General features: G+C 38.4%; 2 protein-coding genes across 7 annotated transcripts in view; both read right to left on the bottom strand.

Annotated features, from left to right (window-relative positions):
* The window catches only part of LOC103142316 (calcium-activated potassium channel subunit alpha-1), a 92,568-nt gene extending 82,418 nt beyond the window's left edge, over window positions 1–10,150 (bottom strand). Inside the window, 1 exon segment of the mRNA XM_016674427.1 lies at window positions 9,244–10,150. Within this exon segment, the coding sequence (XP_016529913.1) occupies window positions 9,244–9,477 (234 nt within the window). The 5' untranslated portion in view covers window positions 9,478–10,150.
* Window positions 10,151–11,789: 1,639 nt separating this feature from the next.
* Window positions 11,790–26,092, bottom strand: part of LOC103142312 (disks large homolog 5) — a 30,987-nt gene continuing 16,684 nt past the window's right edge. For 4 of the 6 annotated variants that reach the window (XM_007558317.2, XM_007558319.2, XM_007558320.2 and 1 more), the window contains 21 exons: window positions 25,701–25,804; window positions 25,214–25,306; window positions 24,055–24,996; window positions 23,142–23,256; window positions 22,847–22,982; window positions 22,451–22,572; window positions 20,592–20,675; window positions 20,347–20,506; window positions 20,003–20,077; window positions 18,872–19,034; window positions 18,662–18,795; window positions 17,656–17,802; window positions 17,164–17,347; window positions 16,729–16,877; window positions 16,338–16,508; window positions 15,924–16,120; window positions 15,440–15,583; window positions 15,190–15,317; window positions 14,764–14,873; window positions 13,515–13,624; window positions 11,790–12,695 (listed from right to left, as the gene is read on the bottom strand). In XM_007558317.2, coding sequence (XP_007558379.1) covers window positions 12,592–12,695; window positions 13,515–13,624; window positions 14,764–14,873; window positions 15,190–15,317; window positions 15,440–15,583; window positions 15,924–16,120; window positions 16,338–16,508; window positions 16,729–16,877; window positions 17,164–17,347; window positions 17,656–17,802; window positions 18,662–18,795; window positions 18,872–19,034; window positions 20,003–20,077; window positions 20,347–20,506; window positions 20,592–20,675; window positions 22,451–22,572; window positions 22,847–22,982; window positions 23,142–23,256; window positions 24,055–24,996; window positions 25,214–25,306; window positions 25,701–25,804 — 3,572 coding nt within the window. In that variant the 3' untranslated portion in view covers window positions 11,790–12,591. The remainder of the gene's footprint in view (window positions 12,696–13,514; window positions 13,625–14,763; window positions 14,874–15,189; window positions 15,318–15,439; window positions 15,584–15,923; window positions 16,121–16,337; window positions 16,509–16,728; window positions 16,878–17,163; window positions 17,348–17,655; window positions 17,803–18,661; window positions 18,796–18,871; window positions 19,035–20,002; window positions 20,078–20,346; window positions 20,507–20,591; window positions 20,676–22,450; window positions 22,573–22,846; window positions 22,983–23,141; window positions 23,257–24,054; window positions 24,997–25,213; window positions 25,307–25,700; window positions 25,805–26,092) is intronic. The other 2 variants (XM_007558321.2, XM_007558322.2) reach the window with 1 other exon arrangement.

Here is a 26,092-nt window from a genome sequence, read left to right as displayed (position 1 = left end):
TGAGTCACTGCTAATGAAAAGCAGTGACAAACACTACTATGGGGAAGCAAACAGGAAGACGGAGGTGTGAGTTGATGGCGAGGACAGGACTAAATACACAATGCAACGTTCTTGGGACGAAACTTGTCAAAGGTTTCGATGGGCTTAAGACTGCGTCCAGCAGGACAACACCCAACCATGACACATGTAGACATGTGACACATGTAAACATGTGTCATGTTTGGGCTAGGACAACCCAGTTAAAGTACATGCCCGAATTAAAGTCTCGGACAAAAATTTGCAAATACACATCAAGCAAGGAGGAAAACTGACTTCAGTCGCAAAAAGTACATTTTTCCACGTTCCTAAACTGAAAGCATTTTGTGTTTACATAAAGGCAATGTGACTGGAGATGTATTGATTTGACACATGAGTTCTCATATTTATATGTAAACACCAGCAGTTTCTATAGTATCTAAAAATGTCATCAGGTGCAATCTTTTGTAATAAAAAACAGCAGGCTATGACGCAGGAAAAAAAAAAATATTTGTGGTAATCACAAACCTCAGATCACAGATGGAGCGGAGCTGCAGCATGCTGCTTATATTATGCAATGTAGAAGCTAATAAGTAGCTAATACTCACATGGCCAATTAAGTGAACAGGAGGAGAATTCTTCTTCACTTATTACGATGAGTAGTGACAAACTAAGTAGCCTTAAATACTAGTAAATTGTGAAAAATAACTACTAGGTTAATGTATGTTTTCTGGGAGTTGTTTTTTTATGTCTTTTCTTCTGTTTTGCATTTTGGAAAACTAACAATTTTCAAAAATATTTAGGATTATTTTTTTCTCATTAAAGCAAACTATATATTCCATTGAAATAAGTAAAAAAAAAAAAAAAAAAAAAAAACAAACAATAGCAGGCACTTGTTCAGTCTGCTTTATAATAATCAATTTGCACTTAAAGAGGGACATTTTCCTGATGCTTGGCCAAAGTCTAAAAAGGCTGTTAAGTAGGGGTGCACCCATTACAGGTTTGGTCAATCTTGATTTTTTTTTTCTGTTTTAATAACTGACACCATCAGGTCATAAGGTCACGATGACCTGACAATACCAGTGGAACAATACCAACTAGTTTTAGCTGCACATGAGGTAATGCTTTCAAATATAAACGACAAGTTTAGAGTATTGCTGTCCAACTACTAAATTAACTAAAAATCCCCCAAAAATGTTCCTGAGTTCCTTTAGGCTTTCATTTTTCAAAATTTTAAAATAAACTTTTTTTAAAAAATTGCTCAAAACAGCCTCTTACCAAAAACTAAAGTCCACTGTAATATGTTGCTTTTACAAAGTATTTGTGGATTAACAGGGGTTATATTTTTTCGACTCGCAGAAAGCCTTCTATACTGTTAACTATTATGCGTTTATTGCCTTGTTCTTATAATAAAACTTTTTAGTTCACACACTTAAAGAGATAAAATCATATGAGAGGAACAAAAAACAGTCACTAAAGTGACACATTTTATAGTCAATTTTGGTCTTCCTCAGGGTTTCACACTCACTCCAATTTTTAGGTTGTATATTAACAATTTTCCTGAAGTTTATCCATGTCACGTTGCTTCTAGATGAATGCAGATCACTCTATTGTACATTCAAAGGCATCAACCAATAAGCAAGCTGCAGAAGAAGTCAAGTCTAACGGTTAAGAAACATGGATGTATCTCAGTTTTCTCTTCACAGTCTGTAATTAGAGGTCCAGATGTTATGGAGGCAGGGGGAAAAAAACGCCATTAGCAAAAGATTGTTAAGTGTGTGGATGTAATAATGGATTCACACTCATTTAAAAGTCAAAAACAAATTGAAATTAAATGTGGTGAATCTTACACAGATGAGAAACAATTAACTGAAACATCAAAGATGTAAATGAGCAGCGAGGTTCTGTCACATGTGAATTACTGTCTGATCAGATCAACGCAAACAGAAAGACCATTAAAATATTATTCAGTAAGATATTTTAACTAAACGTATACTTATCTACCGTGATAAAACAAGATACAGTGTGTACTTTATTAGTGAATAAAGCCGTGCATGGTTCCACCAAATTTTGGCTGAATAATTTCAATAAGGAAAATGAAAACTTGTCCAGCAGAGTAATAAGGACAATTTAATTCCCACGCAGGGAAATGCTTTTAGGTAGTCAGCATTTTCCAATAGGGAAGCCAATACTTCAAAAAACTGAGAACATTAAATATTACATGTGATAACTAATTACATCTAGGATCCCATAAAAACCAAACAACAGTCATAACCCTACATTTTTAAATACATCTATTATTTCTTTCATTAAATGGTGTAAATTAATGTTTTACTCCCGTTTTCATACAACTAACCTGCCTCAGACTGCAGATGGAAATTTGTCCGTCTTCATGGATAAATATTTCACATTTACAAGATGAACTGAAGCAGTTATGTTAATTTATACGCACTGCCCATATTAAAATGACTAAAATGAACGTCAATGTTTCTGTGTTACATTCAAACTCATAAGAAATCAGACTGTCATATTATTATTACTATAAATGGGTCTTTTTCCACCTGCGAGCTGCATCAACGTTCGCCGTGCTTGACACGCTGTGTTTGCGCTCATCTTTAAGCACGTGACGGAAACGACAGCAAAGTAGCACTCAGCTGTTTGAACTTACTAAATCATGCCTCCCGAGTGTCATCACTGCAGTTTTTCAGACAGCACTTTAAAGCACCACGAGAGCAGCTCTCAAACTGAATCCGCCAATCACCACCTGATGCTACCGAAGCTTCTGAGCCGTTGCCAGAGGCTACATGTTAGCTGTGCATGAACTGCCTTGGGAACATTTATCGAAATAAAAACACTCAAACAATATGTCTGATTAAATGCAGAGTTTAAAGTATTTTGCATCCAGTGTCCAGTAAAGGGAAACCGTACACAGTCGTCATTGTAGTGTCAATGTCGTGCAATAATCTCAAAAGGAAACGCTGCTACGTGCCAACAATATGTTTGCACACTTGGAATAAATTCCACTGCTCCAAGTTTCCACTCTTAAAATAGAAATTAGTGACAGAGAGACTAAAACTTTGTGAGGATGCCGTTATGCTGGAAAAAGTAGTAGAAGAATGAGATAAATGGAGCTTAATCACAACTATATCAGAAGACTATGTAAAATAAGCCAAAGACCTTTGAATAAATATATAAATTAATAATAAGTGTTATCTTCCTAACTTCCTGTAGCAGCTGGCTGTGCTGCAATGCTTGTGCGGCAATCTTTGAAAACCTTCATTTTTTTATCATTTCTAAAAACTCTGCTACAGTTAATAACTGAACACACAAACAAAAATGTTGTCAAATACATGATCATCTTTGTTGCTGCTTATTTCATATCCCTGTCATGCAACTGCATATCGTCCTTGTGTTTCAATGCCATTGAAAGATTCACAGCGTTAATTATATAATGTTCCAGCGCTGCTTTCCGACACATTTTATGCTGCGGTATGTACAGTGTGCCCACCATATATATACACCACTCATGTACCAGGGATAAGAGCAGCAGTAACAACATTATTTAATGTTTTAACGTCATTTTCCAAAAAATATCTAAATAATAATTACAGCATCCCTGCAAAGAAGAGTGGGGGGGGATAAACCCTCTAATTTAAAACAACTCATAGACAGCTATAGCAAATGATTAAAGGTATAAAGAGGTAAAATCAATTATATGATATGGGAATTAATTTCAGGTTCTCCAATATTTAGGTGCAACTGAAACAGCAAAAACAAGAAACGTGTAAGATTCAAAATACTTTTTTACAGCCCTGAAGAAATCCAAGCAAATTAAAATCGTACACCCTTCATCCCAATACATACATAATATACAAAATAGGGGTGAATCAAAGAAACGCATACTTCAAATATCTGAAAGGACTCGAAGCAGAAAAAGCACACCAGCAGACGTGACAAGAAAAGAAACGGAGTATACAGAAGCTTAATGAAGTGACGGTAAAGTTAAGTTGCCATGTAATTGAGCCACCACAAAGGAAGGTGGAGGCACTCTTAATGCTAATGAAGTGACTAACTAGCTGCCACAACTTCTTTTCACTCAGCGCTGTTGTACTGTTCCATTTATAAAAAGAAAAAAAAAAAATGCATCTTCAATCCCCACCACCACATCCCATAACAGTCGTGATTTATCTGAACCCCACAAATAATTGGCTTTATTGATTACCATCACACCGGGGAAGACAAAACCCACAGTTTCCAGTGCCTCAGTGTCAGATCGGTCAGAACAGCGGGTGGCAAATGACAAGCGAGGTGGAATCTAGTGAAGGATCAAACAGATTATCAACTCGTTTCTGTGAGGCATTCTCCAAAATCTTGCTGTTTGACCTGTTAATGACATGCAGAGCAGGGAGGGAGCGGGGTGGATTGTTCCTCCAACACAATCTGCCACATCTCACAGCCTCGACAACTGCATAACACACGGACATTTACTCTTATAATGAAATCCATTGCTTCCTAGTTGCTTAGCAACCAAAACACTTATTCATATGGCGCATACTGTAAGCACCTGACACTGCATTTCTGACTCTTTGGAGTGAGACCGATTCTTGGACGAGGAACAGAGGATTTTAAGAAGACGACGGGGAAGGAAAGATCGAAAACGAATGCCAGGAGTGTAAGAGAAAGTAAAATGCAAAGGAAATGGGTAGATTTGAGTGAAAGGATGATCCATCTATGGCTCACTCCCACAGAGCAGCACAACAGGTTGGTGGAGCTCACTCGCTCCACTTGGCAAAAATCAAAGCAGGAAAACAAAAAATCTGACTGCTCTCTTTTAAATCACATGGAAATATTGGTAAGCTGTGGAAATTAAAGAACTAATACCAACCTTTTTTTTTTATTTATTTATTTATTTTTTTTTTTTTTAGTTTTTCTCTTTTGACGGCTATGTGAAATGTTTTGTTAAAAAAAAATTAGCAAATTAGGAAATAGACCGCTAACTTTTTGCGTGGTTTAAAATTAACATTTGTTAAATGTTCACATGCCACTCAAAAGAGAAAACCTGCAGTTATGGATGAATAGCTGGCATTCTTGGAAATGGATATCAGCCTGTGAGATATTATTACAACATTTCTGTCTTTTTATGATTTTCATCCTCAACTAAATAGTTCTTCATCTTGATATTTGTTTAAAAATGCATGCTTTTAAAAGTTATTTATATTTTCACCTTGTTTTTTTATTTATTTGCCAGACAATTCCACAACTTTAGTAACAAAACCACATTTTCAAGGTAATTGGAAAAAAACAAAAACAACTAAAATGTGGTCGAATTACTTTTATTATAAAAGCTGAAAAATTGTTGCTAAAAAAACTATATAATATTGTCTTTTACAGTTATATTACCATAATGTATTATTTTCCCTTTTTCCAGGAATGTAAAAAATGGCCACCCTCATAATGTAGTAAGTTTACTATATAGGCACTAAAGCTTCAGCTTAATAATTTGCTAAATTTATATTCAAACATGCAATAAGTTTATTTATTATTGACACATTTACATGAGTGTAGCTACATTATAAATTTAATGTATTTAGCACAATTCTGTTTACATTGTTACATGTACATCAATATTTCAACAAGTAATTGTTGGATTTTGGCCCTTTTGCTCCTCAGTTTTTCTGCTCTTTGTAGAAGAACACTGAGAGCCTAGGTTTAAAAAAAAAAAAGAGTTGGAACAAGCAGTACTTAAGAGGCACTGGCACTGCATGAATCCCTGCAGTCAAAATACATTTATATGTTGATGACAGAGACGTTTATATAGCAGTGTCATCCTTTAATCAAGCTCCAGAAGTTTTACAGGATGCTTTTAGGTCACTGCAGCGATTACCACTAGAACTGAACCGGTTCTGAACTCAAACTAAACTAATTACATTCAGCTGCTCTCAGATTGAAACAGATGATCCCTCCACTATAGTATGTGTATACAAAAAGGTAGCTCCATATGAATATCAGACAACCTGGCAATATAAACAATTCCATAATGCTCACATTTATATTTAACTCTCTGATAAACGGATTATTAAACAGAGACTAAATACTCCTCCTCAGGCTAAACTAGCAGCCTATCTTTGTCCTTCAGTATCAAGAAGCAACAAATTTAGCTTTCATTTTGAAAAATAAACACTACAAGCAGTCAATAACTACAAGCATAACCAATGCTAAATCAAGAAATGGTGGACAATCATTTTCAAAATTTCAGGTTCGAGCTTACAAACGTCATTGTAGTCATAGCTGAGATAAATCTGAGCTGTTGTCTGTATATTGCCTCTCACAGTTGAACAATCTTTACATATTTATGTTTTCTGGAGACAAAGCAACATACAAAGTTTCATCGGTCCACCTCATTGTTCTAAGCAGACGTCATTCCTCGTCAGATATCCCGAAATCCGACAAAGTGCTCCCTGGGATGATGGATTAGATCTTCCCCACGGCGGAGGACCAATCAGGGACACTGAGACTTAAAATACAAAGCTACTAAGATGCATTTACAACTTGTATAATAAGAGTTGGTGTACACTCTAATTATCCTTCGAGGATGACATAGTTGAACTTAAACATGAGACGTCTATTGTAAAAACAGTTAATTGGCTAGTTTTAATTCATAGTTATTATAAGTGAAGCCTTTGTGTAGTTTACACAGGAAATTTCACTCTGCACAGAGAGAAGTCCCAAACACCAAAAGATTACATTTCCACTCCTCACGGGCTCGTGTTTTCTTTGAACTTGAGCTTCTGGTGGTTTTCTATCTGAATGCATTTGTGCTTGAAAAAGGTAAATTAAGTAGCCACAACTCTGAGCAATTCTGACAATTTATTATGGATTGCGAGAAAAGCCCCGAAACAAAAATATTCATAAGGAAACCTGACGGGCATGCATAATAAATGGAAAGTAGCATTTGCATTCCCCTCCCCCAGACACTGTCAGCATCACAAGTGAACATTAGCACATTTGGATGCTGTTCATCGTGGAACCTCAAAGTTCAGCCACAGTCGCACTTTGTACTCAGGTTAACCAGCCTTCACTGATCGCACACAGGCAGGTACTTTGGTATATGTTTATATACATTTGTTTGCGAATCAATGTTTGGTTTTAAGCCACTGTATATTGCTTCTTAGCACCAGCGACCATAGACTACAGTCATAACTTATTACAGATGGTGTTTTCCTACAGGAACAAGAAATGGGGTGGAAGTGGATTTTCTTGCATTGGTTCTTTGATTTGAGCAATTACAACAGGGCCTGAAGCTGTGCAGCTTAATTTAACTTATGTTTTGTTTTTTCAAACACATGGAGAAAGCATAACTGGTTGACCCTATTTTTTAATGGTGTCATTATGAGTATATTACTTTGATTGGATAAATTCAGGTAATTTAATTTACTGTATTAATTGTGATGCCTATTGTCTTTTTGAACATTGTTATTTTACATGTTTTTGTTTTAAATGGATCTCTGTTGAAAATGAAACCCTTTGTCTACTGAAATTTTAGCTCTTAGAAAAGTATCGTCACCAAAACATTCCAACATTTCATCATGTCAGAGGAGTAACCAAAACATGGATGCAGAAATCTGGCCTTTATGGAAGAGGGGTTTTTTTCCCCCCCCACAAACCATGTAGGAGACAGCCATCACGTCAAACAATGTGTTCGAATCAGAAGAAACTAAGATGTAACTTTTGGTTGTCATGCAAACTTTCATGTGTGGCAGAAAACCAATACCACAACTGTAATTGTAGGGAGAAAATTTTGCATTAAGCCCTCACTTGGGTGACTGGATAAAAATGCACACCACACTTTCCAGTAAAAAAAAAAAAAAAAAACATTGTCCTTCAAATTCCCAAATTAGGAAGTACTTACTGGTAAAATGCACTTTGTTGCTAAAACGTGATAAAAAATAAAATATATTTAGGAGAATTAATACTTTTCGCAAGGCACTGTAGTTAAAGATATATGAGAGACTCAATTGAGTCTCTCATATATCTTATATCATATATCTCAATTGAGTCTCTCATATATCTTTAACTACAGATTGGAACATTATTATTATAATTAATAATAATAATCAAAACCAGAATGATCAGCATAACTTAATCAAGGGCGTTGCTGATGGGGATTGTGCCATCTTGGATCACTTTTCTGATCAAACCACGTTAAATAGAAGTTTATCTACCAACAAGTGTGAAGAGACTCCACCTTTCTCAGTGTTGGAAGTAAAAATCTTTCTAGCACCATTACAGAGTGTCACATTAGACCAGTGGTTCCCAAACGTTTTCTCCTGGGGCCCCCGCCCCAGTGGTTTCCAAACATTTTCTGCCCCCCCCCCCTATGGATTACAAATAGCTGTCTGGTTGAACAACGTCTGTGAGGGGGTGCGGAAGATTCTTATAGACTCCCTGTCTCTAAGAATAAGGGAAGTGGGAGGCGGGGGAATCGACTTTTTTGGGGGGCAAAATGAATGTATGTAGCTGGACATAGACAACAACATCGGTAGCCTACAGGCTACTTGTTAAGCTTAAGGTGCTGTTAGCTAGCTAGTCATCATTTAGCAAACATTACCTGCATCCAACAGCTTTATTCAACTCAGTCGGTTAGTTCGGGGGAAAAAACTGTGAAAAGTTCTTTGCGTTTTGCTGCCGTGATTCTAACACAAACCTACGTAGCTCCGCCCAGCAGCAGCAGGTCTCCTTCACAGGTGGAAACCCAGCGCGAGCGTCGTAGCGCTCATGTTGCGTTTAGAGGCGGCTCGGAAAAACAGGTTACCACATGTTAACAACGGATTAAACAGTTTTAACTGCTGATAAAAGTGACAGAGGACACAGATATGGGAAGTGTGGAAGCCCCGACTGTATCAAATTAACAGAGGAATAACAGTTGGCCATTCTAAGGTAAAAACCGAGCGCATACAGCGTTCATGCTTTAGTTTTTTTTTTTTCATCCATCCAGACGGTTTCCCGCGCCCCACAATTTGGGAACCTTTGCATTAGACCAAGAATAGCAGAGTTTATTATTCAGTCATGTTCTGTGCTCTGTTGATGGGGGGGCCTCGGCACTGATTTAATTACATTTTATAAATCAAACTGACTGGACACGCTGTTGTCACGCACTGCTCCACTCACCAGGAATAAAACCCATAATAAATTTCATCCCCCGTGGGAACCGAGCCTCACCAAACCTACCTTCTTCTTGGCGTTACAGTGGCAGCACACGGTCCACAGGTACTTTAGGGTCCTCCACAGGAGGATAATGAAGAGCCCCCCGAAGAAAGTGACCATGGAGGAGGCGAGGAAAGCCCACCACATCCGCTGACCGCTGCTGTCACAGGGCACGTCGGGCGAGAACGGGATGACCACATTCATCTTGGACATGTGGATCGAGGGGTCCGGGCTGTATTTCTCTCCTTTCTTTGCCATCACGGACTTCTGGTCACCTGCTGGCCCCTTTGAGCAAACAAATCAACTTGGATGGAGAGAGAGCGAGAGAGATTCAGGCGCTTCGGGGAGCTCCAGCCAGCGCCCCCCGATGCCACAGTGGCTCAGGCATGTTTGATCGCCGCGCCTTGCTCTCCTTTCCCGCTACCGCTCATCTGCATTCACGAAAAGAGGAAGGTTGTTTAAAGTTAGGTGGACGACCGAGAGACGGGGAATAAGAAGAAGAAACTTCTGAAAGCAAGGTGCGCCTCAAGATTCGCGTCCACGGCACGAGTTGCGCGTCATCAGTTTGATCTGTGCGTAAAAAAAAAAAATCACATTATGTTCGTGGTCCAAAATAAATAAATAAAATAAAAACGTAGCGTTCCCTATATTTCTGATCCGTTTGCTTATTATTATCACAGAAAGAAAAGGGGAGCGCTGTCCTCGTCAGTCGATGATTCACTCACTCCTCCACCTTGTTTGACGGCGCAGCTTTCAGCAGCTCCTCTTGTCCTGCGCACTGTTGAATGCGCTCCTCACGGTGAAAAGCTAAAATATTCTGTAAAAAGGATAAAAGATTTCGCTTAATGTGATTTTGTTTTAGCTCTAGCGGCCGCCTGTCTCATCCATTTGTTGGAAGATGGCATCGCAGATTTACAGGTAGCTATGGGGGAGGAGCCATCAACAGCAGACGTAGATGCTCCCAGTTATTTATAGGGACCGGTTCATCAATGTTTTATGACCAACTTTGGTGTCTACAGACAATAACTCAGGGGAGACGTCTTCATCACCTGGACGATACATTTCGAACCCCTGTCTTCCTTTATAAATATTTTAAACACTGAAACCTTAAAATATGCTTTTAAAAGGATTTTTCGTTCAGTGGCGCCACCAAGGGGGGGGATCCAGGTGGGACAATGGCCACCCGTCTAAAACTTGCTTCGTACATTCTTTGCACACATTTCCAGCGTTTATTTCAGTTAAAAATGGTCTCCCACAAAATTACACAAATTAGACATAAAAAAAAATGTTTCAGCCAACCGTTGTCCTCAAGATGATGATCAAATAAAAAGTTAATAAATTCTGAGTACTGCACATGGAGATTGCTTTAAAGTTTAGTGGCAGGACAAAGTGTATAACATGAGAGGAATGTGACCCAAACAATATTTAAGAATTTGGCTCTGCTTAAGTTGATGCAAAGTTTCCACAGTTTGATGATTTGGGTAGGGAGATTTTTTTTTTTTTTTTGGTGTCGGTTCACAATGTTTTTTCAAATACAAAGTCAGCATTTCATGAATTTCACAGTACTTTATGCTTCCATGATTACCATTCCCAGCATGATGTGACATTTGTCCTCTCTTCCACCAATACATGGTTTAATGCTCTTTTATCACTGTGCTTGACTGGCTAGAAAACCCACCTAAACTAAACCCCATAAAGTATCCACCTTGTATCCTGAAGGAGGAGATTAAACAATACAGACGAACTGCAGACCATAACTAAAGCAAGCTGGACTTCCACGAAACCTAAGCAGAGCCACAGGCTGATCTCTTCCACATCACACCACATTGGTGATTCATGCAAAAGAAGCCCAGACCAAATATTAAAATAGTAAAGCTGAAATATAAATTGGTACTAAACACGATATATTTCCTCTTGAATCAAATTACTGAAAGTAAACATTACTTTAAGGTTCAAGGTCACCTGTTGCAAAACGAACTGGTGATGCCTTCTTTCGTATTTTGTAATAGATCAGATTTACATCAGGATTGCAACAGATATGACACCTGAACATGTGTTGTATTTATTCCACTAAACTTTCTATTAATATGCTTTGATACAGCATTCTGCAACACCCAGTTTTTCTTTCAGCAGCACCATTTTATGGATTACTCCCCCTTGTAGAGAATCTTAAGATCTGGTGGTCAACAGTCAAGGCATCAGCCAAGCACCTTAAACTGTAACAAAGCATTCCAGTGTTAAAAAAATCTTTTCTGAAAAATTTAATTTTGAGTTGTCATAAGTTGTTAACCATTATCATCAAAATTAAGAGACATCCCCTGATGCTATCCTTTCCATTTAATTACAGTTTAACCTTTTGTACTGAATTAAATTAAGTTTAATTCAGTACAAAAGACATCCTCCTAGACAAGCACCTAAAAAAGTGATCAAAAAAAGTACATCTTACTTATCTGAAATGGTAGATTGCACCCTCTGGTGGTGAGTAGGTTAACTTTAACAAAGTCTTCCAGTTGATCAAATAAAAAGAAAAGCAAAACAAAACAACAACAAAAACACACACACACAAATTACTTTTGAACAAATTCACAGAATGTTTGCAGTTCAACTATAGTTAGTTTTTATTATTTTTAAAGGAAATATTAACCTTCAACTCATCGCAAGTGTTTTATCCAAGACGAAATGTGCCAGGATGAATCACAAGGTACCTGTGGGTGTGTTTTAACTGACAGCCATCTATGATATTCAAAAATAAAAAATAGTCCCTTTTTTCAATTTAAGTTAAAGAAAAACTATACTGGCAGAATTTGAAACACATAAGCAGGGGACATAGTGTCACAACTGGAAGACAAAACCTGGATTGGCACAATGTTATTTAAGAGGAATGAAATGGAAAGGGAACCTTCATACCACAAAACAAAATGTAAGGAAGAGACAATTTTCTCCTCTATAAATAGAAATTAAATGGAAAACATTCTTCCTAATAATTAGACAAAAGTAAATGTGGAGAAAATGCATATAAATATAGAAAAGGAAGAGAGCATTGAAGTCTAGTCCATCATCACTTCAGGAATATGGTCTTCACTGTGGTCCAACATTATTTTATGGCAACAAAAAGGAATTTAAGGAGTGCTACCACATCTGAGGGAGAACAGAACATTCAAGTATCAAATACTAGTGTAAACAAACCTATCTGCTGCTCCCAATGTCACTAATTTAGTGGGAATATTGCATGATTACCATCATCTGTGCTGATGTTTGTAAAATTGAGTAAGCCTTGGACATTAACGGAAGTGTCAGCGATTTGTAGTGCACCCTATGATTAAAAAAAATTATAATAAAATGCTACATAAATGTGAGAGTGGCATGAAATCTCTATGGTGCTCCATCTGGAATCCAGAGGACTTTATTCTGCTCGTGCTCCACGATGGTCGTGATTTGAGTGCAAATGGAGGAGACGCTGCCTCCTTGGACAACGCCTGCAACACAGTGGAGGGTGGGGGAGGAATATTCACATGATAAGCATCCAAGTCAAATATTAACTTAACTTATGACTAGTAAATAAAACGTCTGAAAAGTAGAACCAGACAATGGGATAAGAAAAATTCTAAAAGCCATTTGAAAAACCAAACCGTTTTATTCAGCGGGGAGTGTTTTGTCTAAACGTTCTTCTTTTAAATGTTATTTTTAAGCTGATCAGAGTTTCTGCAAAAGTCTTATTACTAACCCATTTGTTTCTGTCATACCGATGTAAAGAGATAGTGTGACAAAGCAAATAATTTCTTTTAGCAACTCGATCCTAGACTGGGTGAGGACTGAAATTTATAAAATTACTTGTTCATCAATGTGGATTTTGAAAATCATTACACAAAGAGATGTTCTAGTTTCCAGTTATTTAAATGAGACGGTGGCATTAAAATAATTCAAGCTCAAATCTTTGGAATTAACAAGAATATTTTCCTCTCAATTGTCTCTACCAGATAAAAACTGGTTTGTGTTCCCATTTTTGAGAAAATGAGCCAGCAACCTGCTCCTGTTTTAAAGGATCAGCGGTGTGTTTGCTCCCAAAGCTGTTTGCCATAAGTTGCCTCCTCTTGTTCTCATTAATCAGCTGGACAGTTGTGGGTTTCAGATTGTCTGCTGCTCCAGATCGTAAATCTTTAACCCTGATCTGATAAGGAAGATGGGCACAACTCGGATAACCTTCACACTCACGGCTTGAAACGGATGTTTGCGTACGTTCCATATCAAAGCTAGGAGTCGGTTCATTACAATCAAAATAAATCATTTCCACTAACCTGTGAAGAACCGGCTGTACTCCTGCTCAATTTTCTGTGCCGCTTCAAACTGCTCCTTGGAATGTTTCTGAGAGAGTTTATCCCGCAGGTAAAGAGGATCCTTCTGCTCCCTGAGGAGAAAATATCCACAACGGTTAGCACCTCCACACAGCTTCATAAAAAGCTGCAGAAACGCTGCAACAAACCAGAGCATCTATAAATCCCAAAATATATTTTTATTGACCGCATTTAGATTAAGAGTCGTGTTTGTCACTTTATTGCTTCAAAGATGAATAACTTTTGTTCAAATTCCTCTAATATGCACTACATTTTTATAATTTTGAAGACGTTTAGGATTCAAAATGAACAGCAACAAAAAGTGCCAAGTATTCATAACCCTTGAACTCTTTCACATTTGTCATATTACAACCTCAGACCTTCATGTATTTTATTGAGATTTTAAAACTATTATTTTTATAACGATCATTTTGTACTCGCGCTACAAAGTTGTGTAGCGCGAGTACATTTGTATTCAGTGTGTCGAGTCAATACATAGAACGTGATATCTGAAATTTGAAGAACTTTTTGTTTTTAATTGCAAAAAAAAAGAAACTAAACAGTGGAAATCTTTTAATACCTAAACATTCATTACAGAAGAGGTCATACTGGTTTTCATGATCAAAGTCTACTGCTGCCTCCTTGACTATAAAGGTCACATTAAATACTTGAAGCCATTGTCAGCTGCTCCATCAGTCCAGGTGGAAATTACAGCCACCCACACAAGCTCCAGGAAGCCCCTCCCAGGACAGCTGGCACTCAGCTGATGACATTGAAGGCTTAGCAGGAATCAATCTCGGCCACGTTCAACTGCTGCAGTTTCATAAATTTGCAGCCATTTGTGTGTGTGTGTGTGTGTGTGTGTATATGTGTGTGTGAGTGTGAGAGAGGCCTCGAAAGCATGAGAGCTTGTTCTCATTTGTGTCTGTGCTTATGCGCTTGCGCACAAAAATAACATGATGAGAGTTTAACAGATTAAATCTTCCCGTGCGGAAGACTTCTTTCAGAATCACCGGCTGATCAAATCCAATGAAATGAAAAAAAAAAAAAAAAAAGAACAAACGGCTCAGAGAAAACGTCGTTCAAGGTTTAAACTGTAATTCTAATCAATAAACAGCAGCTTCAAGACAAACACAAATCAAATCAAACATATCCTCAGGCCAGAAAATGAAAGGTGAACCACACATGCTTCCAGGGCCATGGGATTACTCACTTTATCTGCTTGGCATTTTTGTATCGAATGAATATGACGATTGGGTAGATGTGAACGCTGTGAAGACGTTCGATGGCGTGAGGAGCAATGTCAAGTAAACAGTGACAGTCCTATGAGAGAATGACAGCAAAAAAACTGCATGAGAAATGAGGGATGGTGCAAAGCAAAATGTTGGTCAAGATTTAGCTAAACATATATTTATAAAATATAAATATATTTCTACCATTTATGGATTTGGAATCCATAATAATTTAAAGTTTTTCTGCTTTTATACTTCACTTTACTTTTCAACCACCATGGCATGGCTGTAGATACAAGGAGGAAGAACAGTTGAGCTGCCATACAAAACTTTGCTGTTCTAGGACAACCTTCAGCTGACAGTCTGATGCACAGATACCCACTGATGACATGAGCAAAAAGCTTTACCTTCTCTATGATCTCCTTTATTGATGCAACAGTTGTCACATCAAAATGGCCGCTCCTCCGTTTGTAATCGATGAACACGCAATCCTTCACGCCTCGCTCTATCGCCTGTTGGGATGCCTTCATGATTTCTAGATTTGAGAACAACAAAAAAATACAATCAAACTTATTTAGCTTATCTAATTATTTTCTGGCTTCAGTACAATGTTATATTAATACATTTTATGTGAGTGTGTCTGGTTAGCACACTCACCAGGCAAGCAGCGGCAGAAGTTAGCAGGAGCCTCTGTCACCAGCAGGTCCTTACAGGCCTCCATTAACGGACCCAAGATCAGCACCGGTCTGGGGGACGAGCAGTCCACCTTCTGAACCCGCTGGTACATCAGACCCATTCCATCTGAGCATGACGTACAGAAATGAACTTTAAAGGGATTCATTATTTTAACCTGAGAGGAATGTTCTGGAACTAAATGTACTTCTTTAGTTCTATCTCTGACTTCCCAGGCGGCAGTGCAGAAATAGTGTATTCTCACTCTCTAATTCAGAGCAGGAAGCTGGGAATAAAGATAATAAAGGGCTGGACTTTGAGTAGGTCATTCTAATATCTGCTGTAAACCTCATTCTGAAATTGTTTGGAATAGACAAGATTCAGTAAAACTTTGAAGTTGGTCAATGACTATTAGGGTCAGATCTGAAATTAGTCGAAGATATTTCTGGGGGGGAGGGGGTGATCTCACCTTCCGGGATGGGCAAAGAATCTGTGCTTATGGAGTCGAGAGCCATCAGGTCCTTCCCATCCTTGGAGCCGCTTCGTTTGTGCTTCAGCCGCCGACGGAAAAACGACCTCCGAGCAGCAGCAGACATGGACTTACTGGTTCCGTTCTCATCCTTCATGTCAGCCAAGCCGTGTCTTTTGTAAAACTCCTGATCCATCCTAAGAGACATTTGACATGCGCAGATGATGTCAAATGTTCAATAATGTAGTGAATAATTCTAAAATTACTGAGCTCTGACAAACACAGAAGCCATTTTATTATCTACAAGATGAGACACGTGAGCTTACTTGAAATTATGAGCTTAATATGGTTAATTACATTCAAACAAAAACTGATTTAAAAACAAACTAATTCATTGCCGTTGGCTGGACTTGCATGTATTTGCTTGGGATGTGTCCCCTCTCCAGCCTCTGTGCATTCTCATCAAGCTGCCAGGCCATCCAGAAGCCAAAGCTGCCATTTGGTAAAGTGTCTTCAACATACAGGATGTCATCCTTCTTAAAGCTCAGCTCCTGCTCCGCTTCTGCAACCCGCTCATAAAGCACTCTGACAAAATATAAATGTGTTCATTCAAATATTAACATGCAAAATATTTAATTCTGAACCACACGTATGACATAAGACAAGAAAAAACGTCTCATTTATTAAACTTAAATTGCATAATCTTTCTGCTTTTACTTTTTAATGGGGCTCCTATATTTTTTCCCCAGGCTTAACATTTATTTATTTAGGAAACAGCAGTACAAAATGCTTAAACCCTAAGCACCTGATGAAAAATCCGTCTCCTTGAGATTCTTTGATGACAGCAAGGCTGTCCCCGTAGTTCTGGACCTTGAACATGACTTCATCAGCTGGTTTCAACATTTCCAGGTAAGCATCTTCTTTAGTTTTATTCTTCATGCTGACACCATTGTACTGGAAGACAACAATTGTACAACTGACAAATAGGACACAATTCTGCCAGAGACAAAGAACAATGACATTTACAGTAACACTCATAAGAATATGTGGAACAGAGACAGCTACACCAAGGACAGAGGTTGAACTTCAAAGTCTAGACAGCACAGGAGGTATTTTGCAGCTACATACAAATGTATAACTGAATAGCATCCAATGATTTCTTACTCTAACTATTGGGCGACATTTTTACGGTAAATCTGATTCTTTACACATCACAAACACTGATGAACTCTGTTTTTACCTCCAGTATAAGGTCTCCAGTAAGCAGTCCGTCAGGAGTCTTTGCCGGGCTTTCATCATCCAGCATTTCCACAAAGATGCCACAAACATTTCCTCCACAGATCTGCACACCCAGCTCTGTCTCAATCCTCTTCAGTCTCACCAGGCGAGGCTCTGCAGCCCGCAGTAAAAGGGAACCTGGAAGCCTGAAATTAAACCAAAGTTTGAACTCCTTAGGACATCAAAACTTGCTGCTTAATGTTCAAAAGGCAAATATCCTTTTATTGTACAACCAGAAAATCTAGAAAACATGAACACAAATCAGTATCAACCCGTTCAATTGGCTTGTAAAGCAGATAAGCAATTTTAAAATGTATTACTCTGAAACTTTTTCAATTTCTGACATGGAAATGAACAGACATATTGTGAGCATCAAACATGAACACAACCAAAAGAAATAAAAGGAGACATGTCCTTAAAGTGTTCAGTGGAGTGAGTGAAACAACGTCGACACCTGAAAGAGTTGTGTGGGCTTGTGGCAGGAGTAGTCTGCCTGGAAGAAGGCGTCATTGTTCCCTCGTCCTGTTCGCTCAGTGTGTCCACGGCGGAGTGATTATCTGGACTGGTAGTGAGATGGTTGCTACCAGACTCCACTTGAGACCTTAAAAAAAAAATAAAATCATATATATATATAATCTTTTTGACTTAGCTCAATTACACAAGCTGATTGAATATTTACTTTCTGGTTGTTTTAGACTATTGTCATCTATAACATTCGGTGCTAGTAAACAGCTTCCATGAATACATAATGAGCAAGAATATCAATAATTTTGAGCCTTCAGTCACGCATTTGAGTAATTCTTTTTACAGTGAAACTATACCACAAATTACCTTCAATATTTTTTAAAACAGGATTTGAGTGCATCAGTTTAAATGTATTTGGTTATTTCAAATGCCCTTTGAAATAGTAAAGAGAAACAACAGTTCTTATAGCCAACAGCAAGCTTCAGGCTTGATTCCAAGTGGATGTTTGACCCGTTATCTTGCCAGAAATGGCATGGTTCCTTTAGACTGACTGATTTACCCAACTTTTACACAAAGCATTTTCACAAATCCTTATTAGGATTGATGTCGGGGACAATGACTTAAATAAACTTCGACATTTCTGACAATAAATAGTCCATCAGGATCATGACAGAAGCTTTTTACTGGCAACAAAAGGGTCTGGTTTTTCTCAAACTTTCTAAAGGACATTTGTTCAAATATTGTTATGTATTTATATATAAATGAGACAGCATGTACAATTTTGACCACGTATAAACAATAAAAAATTCATAAATTCAAAGTTGCGCAATGAAAACCATAGAATTTTTGCTTTGTGATCAGTTTGTAAAAGATTAAAATGTTAAAAATAAATTTGAAACTCATGCATTCTGTCGGTTTCAGCATTTGTTTCAGCAACAACTCTGGTTCAGTAGTCTTCTTTAAAAATAACTACAAAAACCAACACGCCAGCTTACCCTGAGCGGGAGTGGTTCCCCAGCTGAAACATGTGAGGATTATACTGAGCCAAAATGCTGACCGTGTCGCACTGCTGTCCAATCACCAGCCGTGCCTGTTGCTCGTTGGCGTTGCGAAGGTTGATTCCATTAAACTGCAAACAGCTTTGATTTATTAGAAACAGAATAATAAAAAAAAGTGAAATTGAAGAAGCATGGCAGTTGCTTTACCTCCAACAGCTGGTCTCCGTACTCTAGACGAGCCTGATGAGCGATGCTCCCCGGTGTTACTTTGGAAACAAACACTCCTCCGTTTTCTCCACTGACAATAGAGATCCCAAGCGGTTCTACTCCTTTCTGTACCGTCACATTGCGTGGCTCACCTAAAAAAGGCCTTAAAAACAAAAAAAAGGTCCAGAAATTCACTAACCTATAATTGTACACCACAAAGTTCAATAAATAAATAAATGTTTATAGGTTGCACCACAAAAATGATTTTAATTTCTACAAAAAACATGTCAATAAAACTTTAATTTTATAAACGAGTACATCTTTAAAGCACCTAACAGAAGTAGTTATTTGTATTTTACTGAGAGCTAATTTAACAAGTAGTGCTTCATTTATAAGTAGAAAGAGAAAACTAAAGATATATTACTAATTAAAAAAACAGTGTGTTGTGAATTTGCATTTTGTGTTCTTTACACTGAAACCTAAATAACAATGTTTTCAAAAGACACAAGTGAACAAACACCATCATAAAGACCAAAGATCACACCAGGCAAGTCAGAGTTGCAACTGAAGAGATATAAAGCAGTGCTAGATTATAAGACAATATCCCAATTGTGGAACGTTTTATTATTTCCTTCGAACTAACAGCTGGAACAGCCGGACGATGGATGAGGCTTCACAATATCAATTATGGACTAATTTCTGTTGGTTCTACACACAAAATTTCAATAAAATCAATTGAAGATAGTGGTTCTAAGGGCTGAGAATGCTTTTTCAATGTACTGCATATTTAATGTCAAACGTTCCTCCTGTAAATTACAAAAAATTTAAAACATTTATTATGTTAAATAAAAGCCTTAAACCGCATCATACAGAAAAGTAACAGAATGTGCTTTAGTTCTTCAGTCAAGTAGTTCTACTGAATTTTTATGAACCACACGCAGAGCAGATTAGAGATGATGCCCTAAAGGGAAACACATTTAATTTCTAGGTTACATTAGAAATGTAAATAAATCATGCATGAGGGCCCCTAAAAAAAGGGCTGATTATTGCGTTCATTTGCACATGCACAAAGATTATGTTGAGACACTCTTGTGCATACACTGTTCATGCTACAAGTGGCCTGGAACACACCTCAAGCTTCTCAAAGAGAAGAACAAGGGCTTTCCTGCTGGACGTCTAACAGAAGGTGTGTAGGAAGAAACAAATCTGAGAAGTAGATGAAAAAAAAATAGACATATATATGTATAGATGCATAAAGAATCAAAGTGATAGAAGAAGGATTTCAGGTTTTAATCAGAGAGAAGAGACAGAGGCAGGAATAAGGTTAGATGGTGAGCCAGCGTGAGACGAAGGCTGACGGATTTGTTTATAGCAATCTGAGCATTTCATCACAATGAAGCAGACAAATTGAGGAAAACATGTCATGCTCTACTGAATGATGACCGGATGAGGATGCAGGCGAGACGCTGGCTTACCCATCCTTCCTCCTGTCACCAACTGGAGCAGGGCTGACTGATATCCTGGGATGGGAAGAAACTGAGCTCTGCGACTGGCTGCTGGAGAAAGACGACGTGTCCAGGTTGACGGGGGACATGGGAGGGGTTGGGCTGCTACACTCGGAGTGTGAAAGAGATGCTGGAGAGAAAAGAGGCGAAGCTCCGCATGATTTACAGCAGCAGCATTTATTGAGAGGTGATTTAAGATCTGCACTGAAAAGTACCTTTGTCAGAGCCAGTGGAGCGAGAGTAACGGGTCGGAGGGATTTTTATCCGCTCTGCCCTAAACTGTAAAGTACCAGGAGAGCCTAAAGAAAAGAGGAAATATATGTTACCCATGCAAAAAAAATAAAAAACATCCTCATCTCCATGGGCAGCTAGTCGTGTGGATTTGAGACTTTTTACCTAACCAGTCAATGTCTATACCTGAGCTATATATACGGTAAATGGCCTGTCAAGTTTCAGAGGAAGCCACTAGTTATTTCTAACAAAAGGTCTAGATCAGGTTTCTCAAAGAAGTTGTGGGGGAAATAACAGGTTTTTGAAGGGTAGTTTTGAGTTTGTGAGGTGACGTCCTGTTGGAAAACTCTGTGTATTAGATAACTGTCTTAGTATCTTCATTTCGTATAAATCCAGATCAGTCCACCCCAGAGGGTGAGCTAACAGCTATTCAGAGAGTGGCTGAGAAAAAAGCAGACTTTTGCCATCTTAATAAAAAAAAAAATCCAATCTAAAAAACAAAACTGTTTTATGAATCTTTAAACATTTTCACTGGGCAGCTATTTTACAAAACAAACAAACAAAAAAAAAACAACTCATGATTTCTTACAATTGCCATTTTAATTTCAGACAGCAATTATGACAAGGAATGCTTTAAAGGCTCTGTTGTCAGAGTAATTTTCAAACTAGAAGATTATTGACTGGTGTTATTAGACAGAAGTCTCTCTTGGATTAGCAATCAGCATTAGCCTCCCAAGACCAATGAATCTGGTTTTATACTTAATGAAGTATTGCTCTGAACTGCTGAAAAAGTCTGACTGTATTTTACAGCTCTGAGTGGACTAAAACAGGAGTGGGGTTAAACTTTTGATTTCGTTTACATATCCACTGTGGACAACCAAGAGCTTCTCAAATTGTGTTACAATTTGCAGCATCAGGCATCTTCAGTGGGTAAACGGTGGGGGTTATCAAAGAAAACGTAAGCTTCTCACACACTCAATATTCTTTTCCAGACTTTGGTTTTATTTTTTTAGAATAAATACAAAAGTTTGATTCATTTATGCAAGATATTTTCACAAACTTTAAATCTGGAATCGGGAAGAAAAAAAACATGGAACATTTGAAAGAACAGATGAATGGATGAACAGATGGGTGGATAGATCAATAGAATGATAGATGAATGGGTAATGTTTTTGTCAGAGGGATGGCCGACTGTTGGACCATGTACATAGTTTGATACAGATGGATTCGGGTGGATGCATAAATGAATGGCAAAAGATAAATTCATGGATGCTCGGACGGATGGACTGATAAACAGATGAAAGATGTGGTGATGGATAAACGGATGGATTGATGAACAGAAGAACAAACTTACAGTACATATGTGACCGAAATAAACGTGACAAACGGATGAATCAACAGATGGTCTGAAATAGAAATGGATGGTGTTCTTTTGTTTATAAGAATATTTGTGATAATATGATCTTGACTGAAGATGTTCAGTTGAAGTCAGACAATCTATGTAACAGATGATAAACTACTGTTGTTACAGCAATATATAAACCTTTAAGGCTGTATTGGAGTTCCTAAGACAGAAAAATGGGTGAAAGGACAGATGAACTGGTGGATGAACAGACTGATGGAAGAACATGATGTTGGTTAAGAATCAGACAATGGTCTTGAAATATTTTATACATAATCCAGTTTCTTTTTCCAGACTGTAAAAACACTGTAAAAGAACAATTAATCATCTGTTTACTATGAAAGACAATAGCTGCCCGGATGAATACAGGAAACTTAACACTTAATGCTTGGAGAACATTTACAACTGGAAATTAGATCAAAGCTAAGCAGGCATACATACTCAGTCTGGCTCCAGAGGGCAAAGACTTGGTGCTGTGTGGTGGTTGGCTGTGGCTCGTCTCACTCAAGTGTCCACTGCGCTTGTGGCCAAGGTCCAAAATGAGAGGAGCCTGTTGCTGGGGGCTAAAAATGGAGAAAGAGGCCTATGTCAAGTCCCCTGGCAGTCAATTATTCAACCCAGAGCAAGATATAATTTGCCTCATGCCATCTGTTCGTGAGATCTGGGGCAGAGAGTACATGGTTGGTTTTTATTTTTTTTATTTTTTCATGCAGCACTACACATTTAGGCCTCAATTAGTTTTTAGTCAGGAAATTCAAAAGTATGATACTTGTATTAAAAAAAAGGTGTTCAATACAGAAGTCAGCCATAAAAATGATACACAGACTAGTATATGACCTTTGTGGATGTTGATCAAGGCCTGAATTGGGAACTGGAGGACAGTTCTGGATCTCATGGCTCCACGCTGTGTAAACTGGGTTCCTCATAACAGCAGTCATTGCAGGGCCTGGTGCTGCACGTCGCTGTGGAAGGTCTAAAAAAATAAATAAATAAATAAAAGGACAACTGCAGCTGTAATTTTTTTTTTTTTTTTTGCAGTGAAAAAAATAAAGACAGCTACAAAAATAAATTAGCCAGCTCCTGTTTAAATGCAAATCAGAACTACTTAAGAATGTGCCTGCCGATGACTTACGTGCCGTCAAATAGCTTGGGGGGGCAAATGGCACGCTGTACCGATTTGTTCTCAAAGGAGAGAAGCGTAACAAGTCCACTGGCTCTGGGGAAAGCTCATCAGAGGAAACCTGAGTCTGCCAGAAGACAATGAACAGCAAATAAAACCCGATAAATTATTGCTTTAATCTAAGCCTGTGTACAAACAAAACGAGAAATCATAAATACAAACAAGGGCTTACAAAGTGTATTCATGCACCTCTGCCCCAGTTTACATTTTCTCACTTTACAAAGTGACTTTACTTTACTTTTATTTGATAGGTCAACACAGAACAGGGCATAACTAAGTAGAGAAAACAATACATGGTTTTCAAACAAATCCAAGCAGTGTGGTTTCTATATGTATTGCTATCAAGAACAATTGCAGCTGCAGTCTTTTGGGGGTATATCTTTATCAATCAATCAAATTTTATTTGTATAGCACATTTCAGCAGCAAGGCAGTTCAAAGGGCTTTACATAATTAAAATAAAAACAGCATGTGAGAAAGAGATTTAAAAAACATCATTAAAACATAAACAGTGAGAAAGAGAAATAAAAAGCTGTAGAACTTTAGTTGAGACGCCGTCAACTGAGACTCCAACCCTTTGGACTTTAGTCAAAACGCCGTTTAGTAGATTTGCACATCTAAAAACTGTACATTTAGAACTTTTCCTATTGTTTGAAAAATTGCTCAAGCTCAGTCAAATGTCTCTGAAAATTCAATCGGATTTAAAAGTTACACTTGAATATGCATTAAAATAAACCTTTTCATTATAGCTTCGGCTGTATGTTTTGGGTCATTGTCCTGTGAGTCAAGGTGAAAAAATTCAACATGTATGATTGCATAAATCTAGGTATGAAAATCTATCCACTTGTTGCAGCTTTGATCAGTTACCTGCATGGGAACAGGAATGTGCAACGGAGTCACGTTCCGCCGTAGAGCTGGCGCCGACTTTGGCCTGTACCTCCTCTTTTCCTGCACTTCGGTCCGCCGTCGGCTCTCCTCCTCTTCCTTGAAGTTCTTTTTGCTTTTTCCTGCAGGTGCGTTGGTGTAATATTCCTGGCTTCCGACAAACCCCTCATCCTGGGGGCTTGCGGCCAGGGCCAGGGAGGCTGGTGGCGTGCCAGTGGTGATGGTGGAGTCGGACGCAGAGCTATTCTGTTGCCGATGCTTAAATCTAAACGAGTCGCTCCTGGTGGGCGGGGTGGGAGGCGTCTGAGAAGTTTCAGATGCTGAACTCTGTGGCGAATGCTTCGACATGTAGTCCAGCTTAGGAGCCGTCTCTGGCCTCCTGAAAGCGTTTACTTCAAAGATGGACTTCCTCTGTTTGGGTTTTTTGAAGATGGACAGCTGTGTGCACTCAGTGAGAGAAGCCCCAACTAGGACTTTAGGCCACGTTCCTCCACCGGCCTTCACTGGTGGGCTCTGTCCTCTGTCCACAGGCGGCTGAGGGGGGCTGCAGTTAGACACCAAAGGCGTGAATGTAAGGGAACGAGGACTGAGCTCCTGGCGCTGGTAGCTGAACGTTGTATGAGGCTCTGACAGACTGTGGGACATGGACAAAGAGCAGGAGTGCTGGGAGCCGTTAGAGAAGGATTTGTGATGGGAATGAGTGCCGCTGTTGCCGCCGTTTTCCAGGGAACCGCATGCATCTTTACATACTTCCTCCTGTCTGATGCTCGACTTGCAGCTGCAAATGTCCGTTTGAGTTGAGCAGTTGTGCTTGGAGTTCCTGCAGCCTCTGGGGTGGAGCTCACCAGATTGGAGACGCAGGGTCTTTTCAGAGTCCCTCAAACCTTCAAATAAATTCTGTCCAGAAGAGCTCTGAGGGAGGAACTGTTGAGGAAGGAAATTAGACAGTTAAATGTTTTAGATTTAGACTAATGCATAAAATGGGAATCATTTGTTCGGCTTAAAACACACATTTTACAAAAAACTTATGGTAAAAAAAAACTGACCTGAGGTCATTTACTCACAATCATGAAGAATACATTATCAGAAGTGATTAATTTGCAGCTGTTATGTTTCTGTTGTTAAGGTTGAGTGTATTCACCTTCATAAGGGAGATACTGAGAGAGTTGTCACAGGTCCTCAGCAGAGACTCGCATTCAGAAAGAGATCTGTCATGAAGTTCAATTCCATTGATCTGCGTGCAGTAAAAAAAATAAATAAATAATACACACTTAACTTATTGCAGCATAATCTTAAGAGTTTTCTGATCACCAACATGCTAAGCTACACAAATCTATCTTTAAAAACCTGAAAACTTTGACAAATACAAATGTTCCACTGTTATAAACTTGTTACCTTTAATGCCTCCCATTAATTTGTTTAAAAAAAAAAACTAAAAAAACACCAGTAAATAGCAACATCCAGCAAAATAAAAAAATAAAAAAGGCTGACAGAACAGGTTTGGGACCTTACTGCATTTTGTGCTTATTGTCAGTAGAGGGCACTACAGGCCACAGTGAATGCTCACCAACAGTCTTGTTAAAAGCTTCTTAAGTTGAGTAAACTTACATTTTAGGATGGATACTTACAGCCAACAGTCTGTCACCAACAGCGAGATTACAGTCTCTGGCAGCAGGACTTCCTGCAGCCAATGTGGCAACAAACACTCCACTCTCCAAACCAATTCCACAGTCTGAGACAGCAAGAAAAGAACAGACATAATATAAGAGCTTAATTTGACAAATATAACACTAGTAACACATGCCAAATACTTTTAAAGTTAATCAACAACATAATTGTGTGACAGCAGCCTGTATAGAATTGGAAAAATAACAATATCACTTAAACTTTTCAATATTTTGTTACATTATGATCTGAAAGTTTGATGTGTTTTATAGGGGTCTTTCGAAACGGATTAAAACAGCCTGCAGCATGATTATGACAATCTGCACAACTGACCTATTCTTTAATACCACTCTTG

The sequence above is a fragment of the Poecilia formosa genome, unplaced genomic scaffold (assembly GCF_000485575.1).
Source record: "Poecilia formosa unplaced genomic scaffold, Poecilia_formosa-5.1.2 Scaffold95, whole genome shotgun sequence".
Taxonomy (NCBI): domain Eukaryota; kingdom Metazoa; phylum Chordata; class Actinopteri; order Cyprinodontiformes; family Poeciliidae; genus Poecilia; species Poecilia formosa.
Note: the sequence above shows the minus strand (reverse complement) of the source record. Positions and strands in the feature narration are given on the sequence as shown.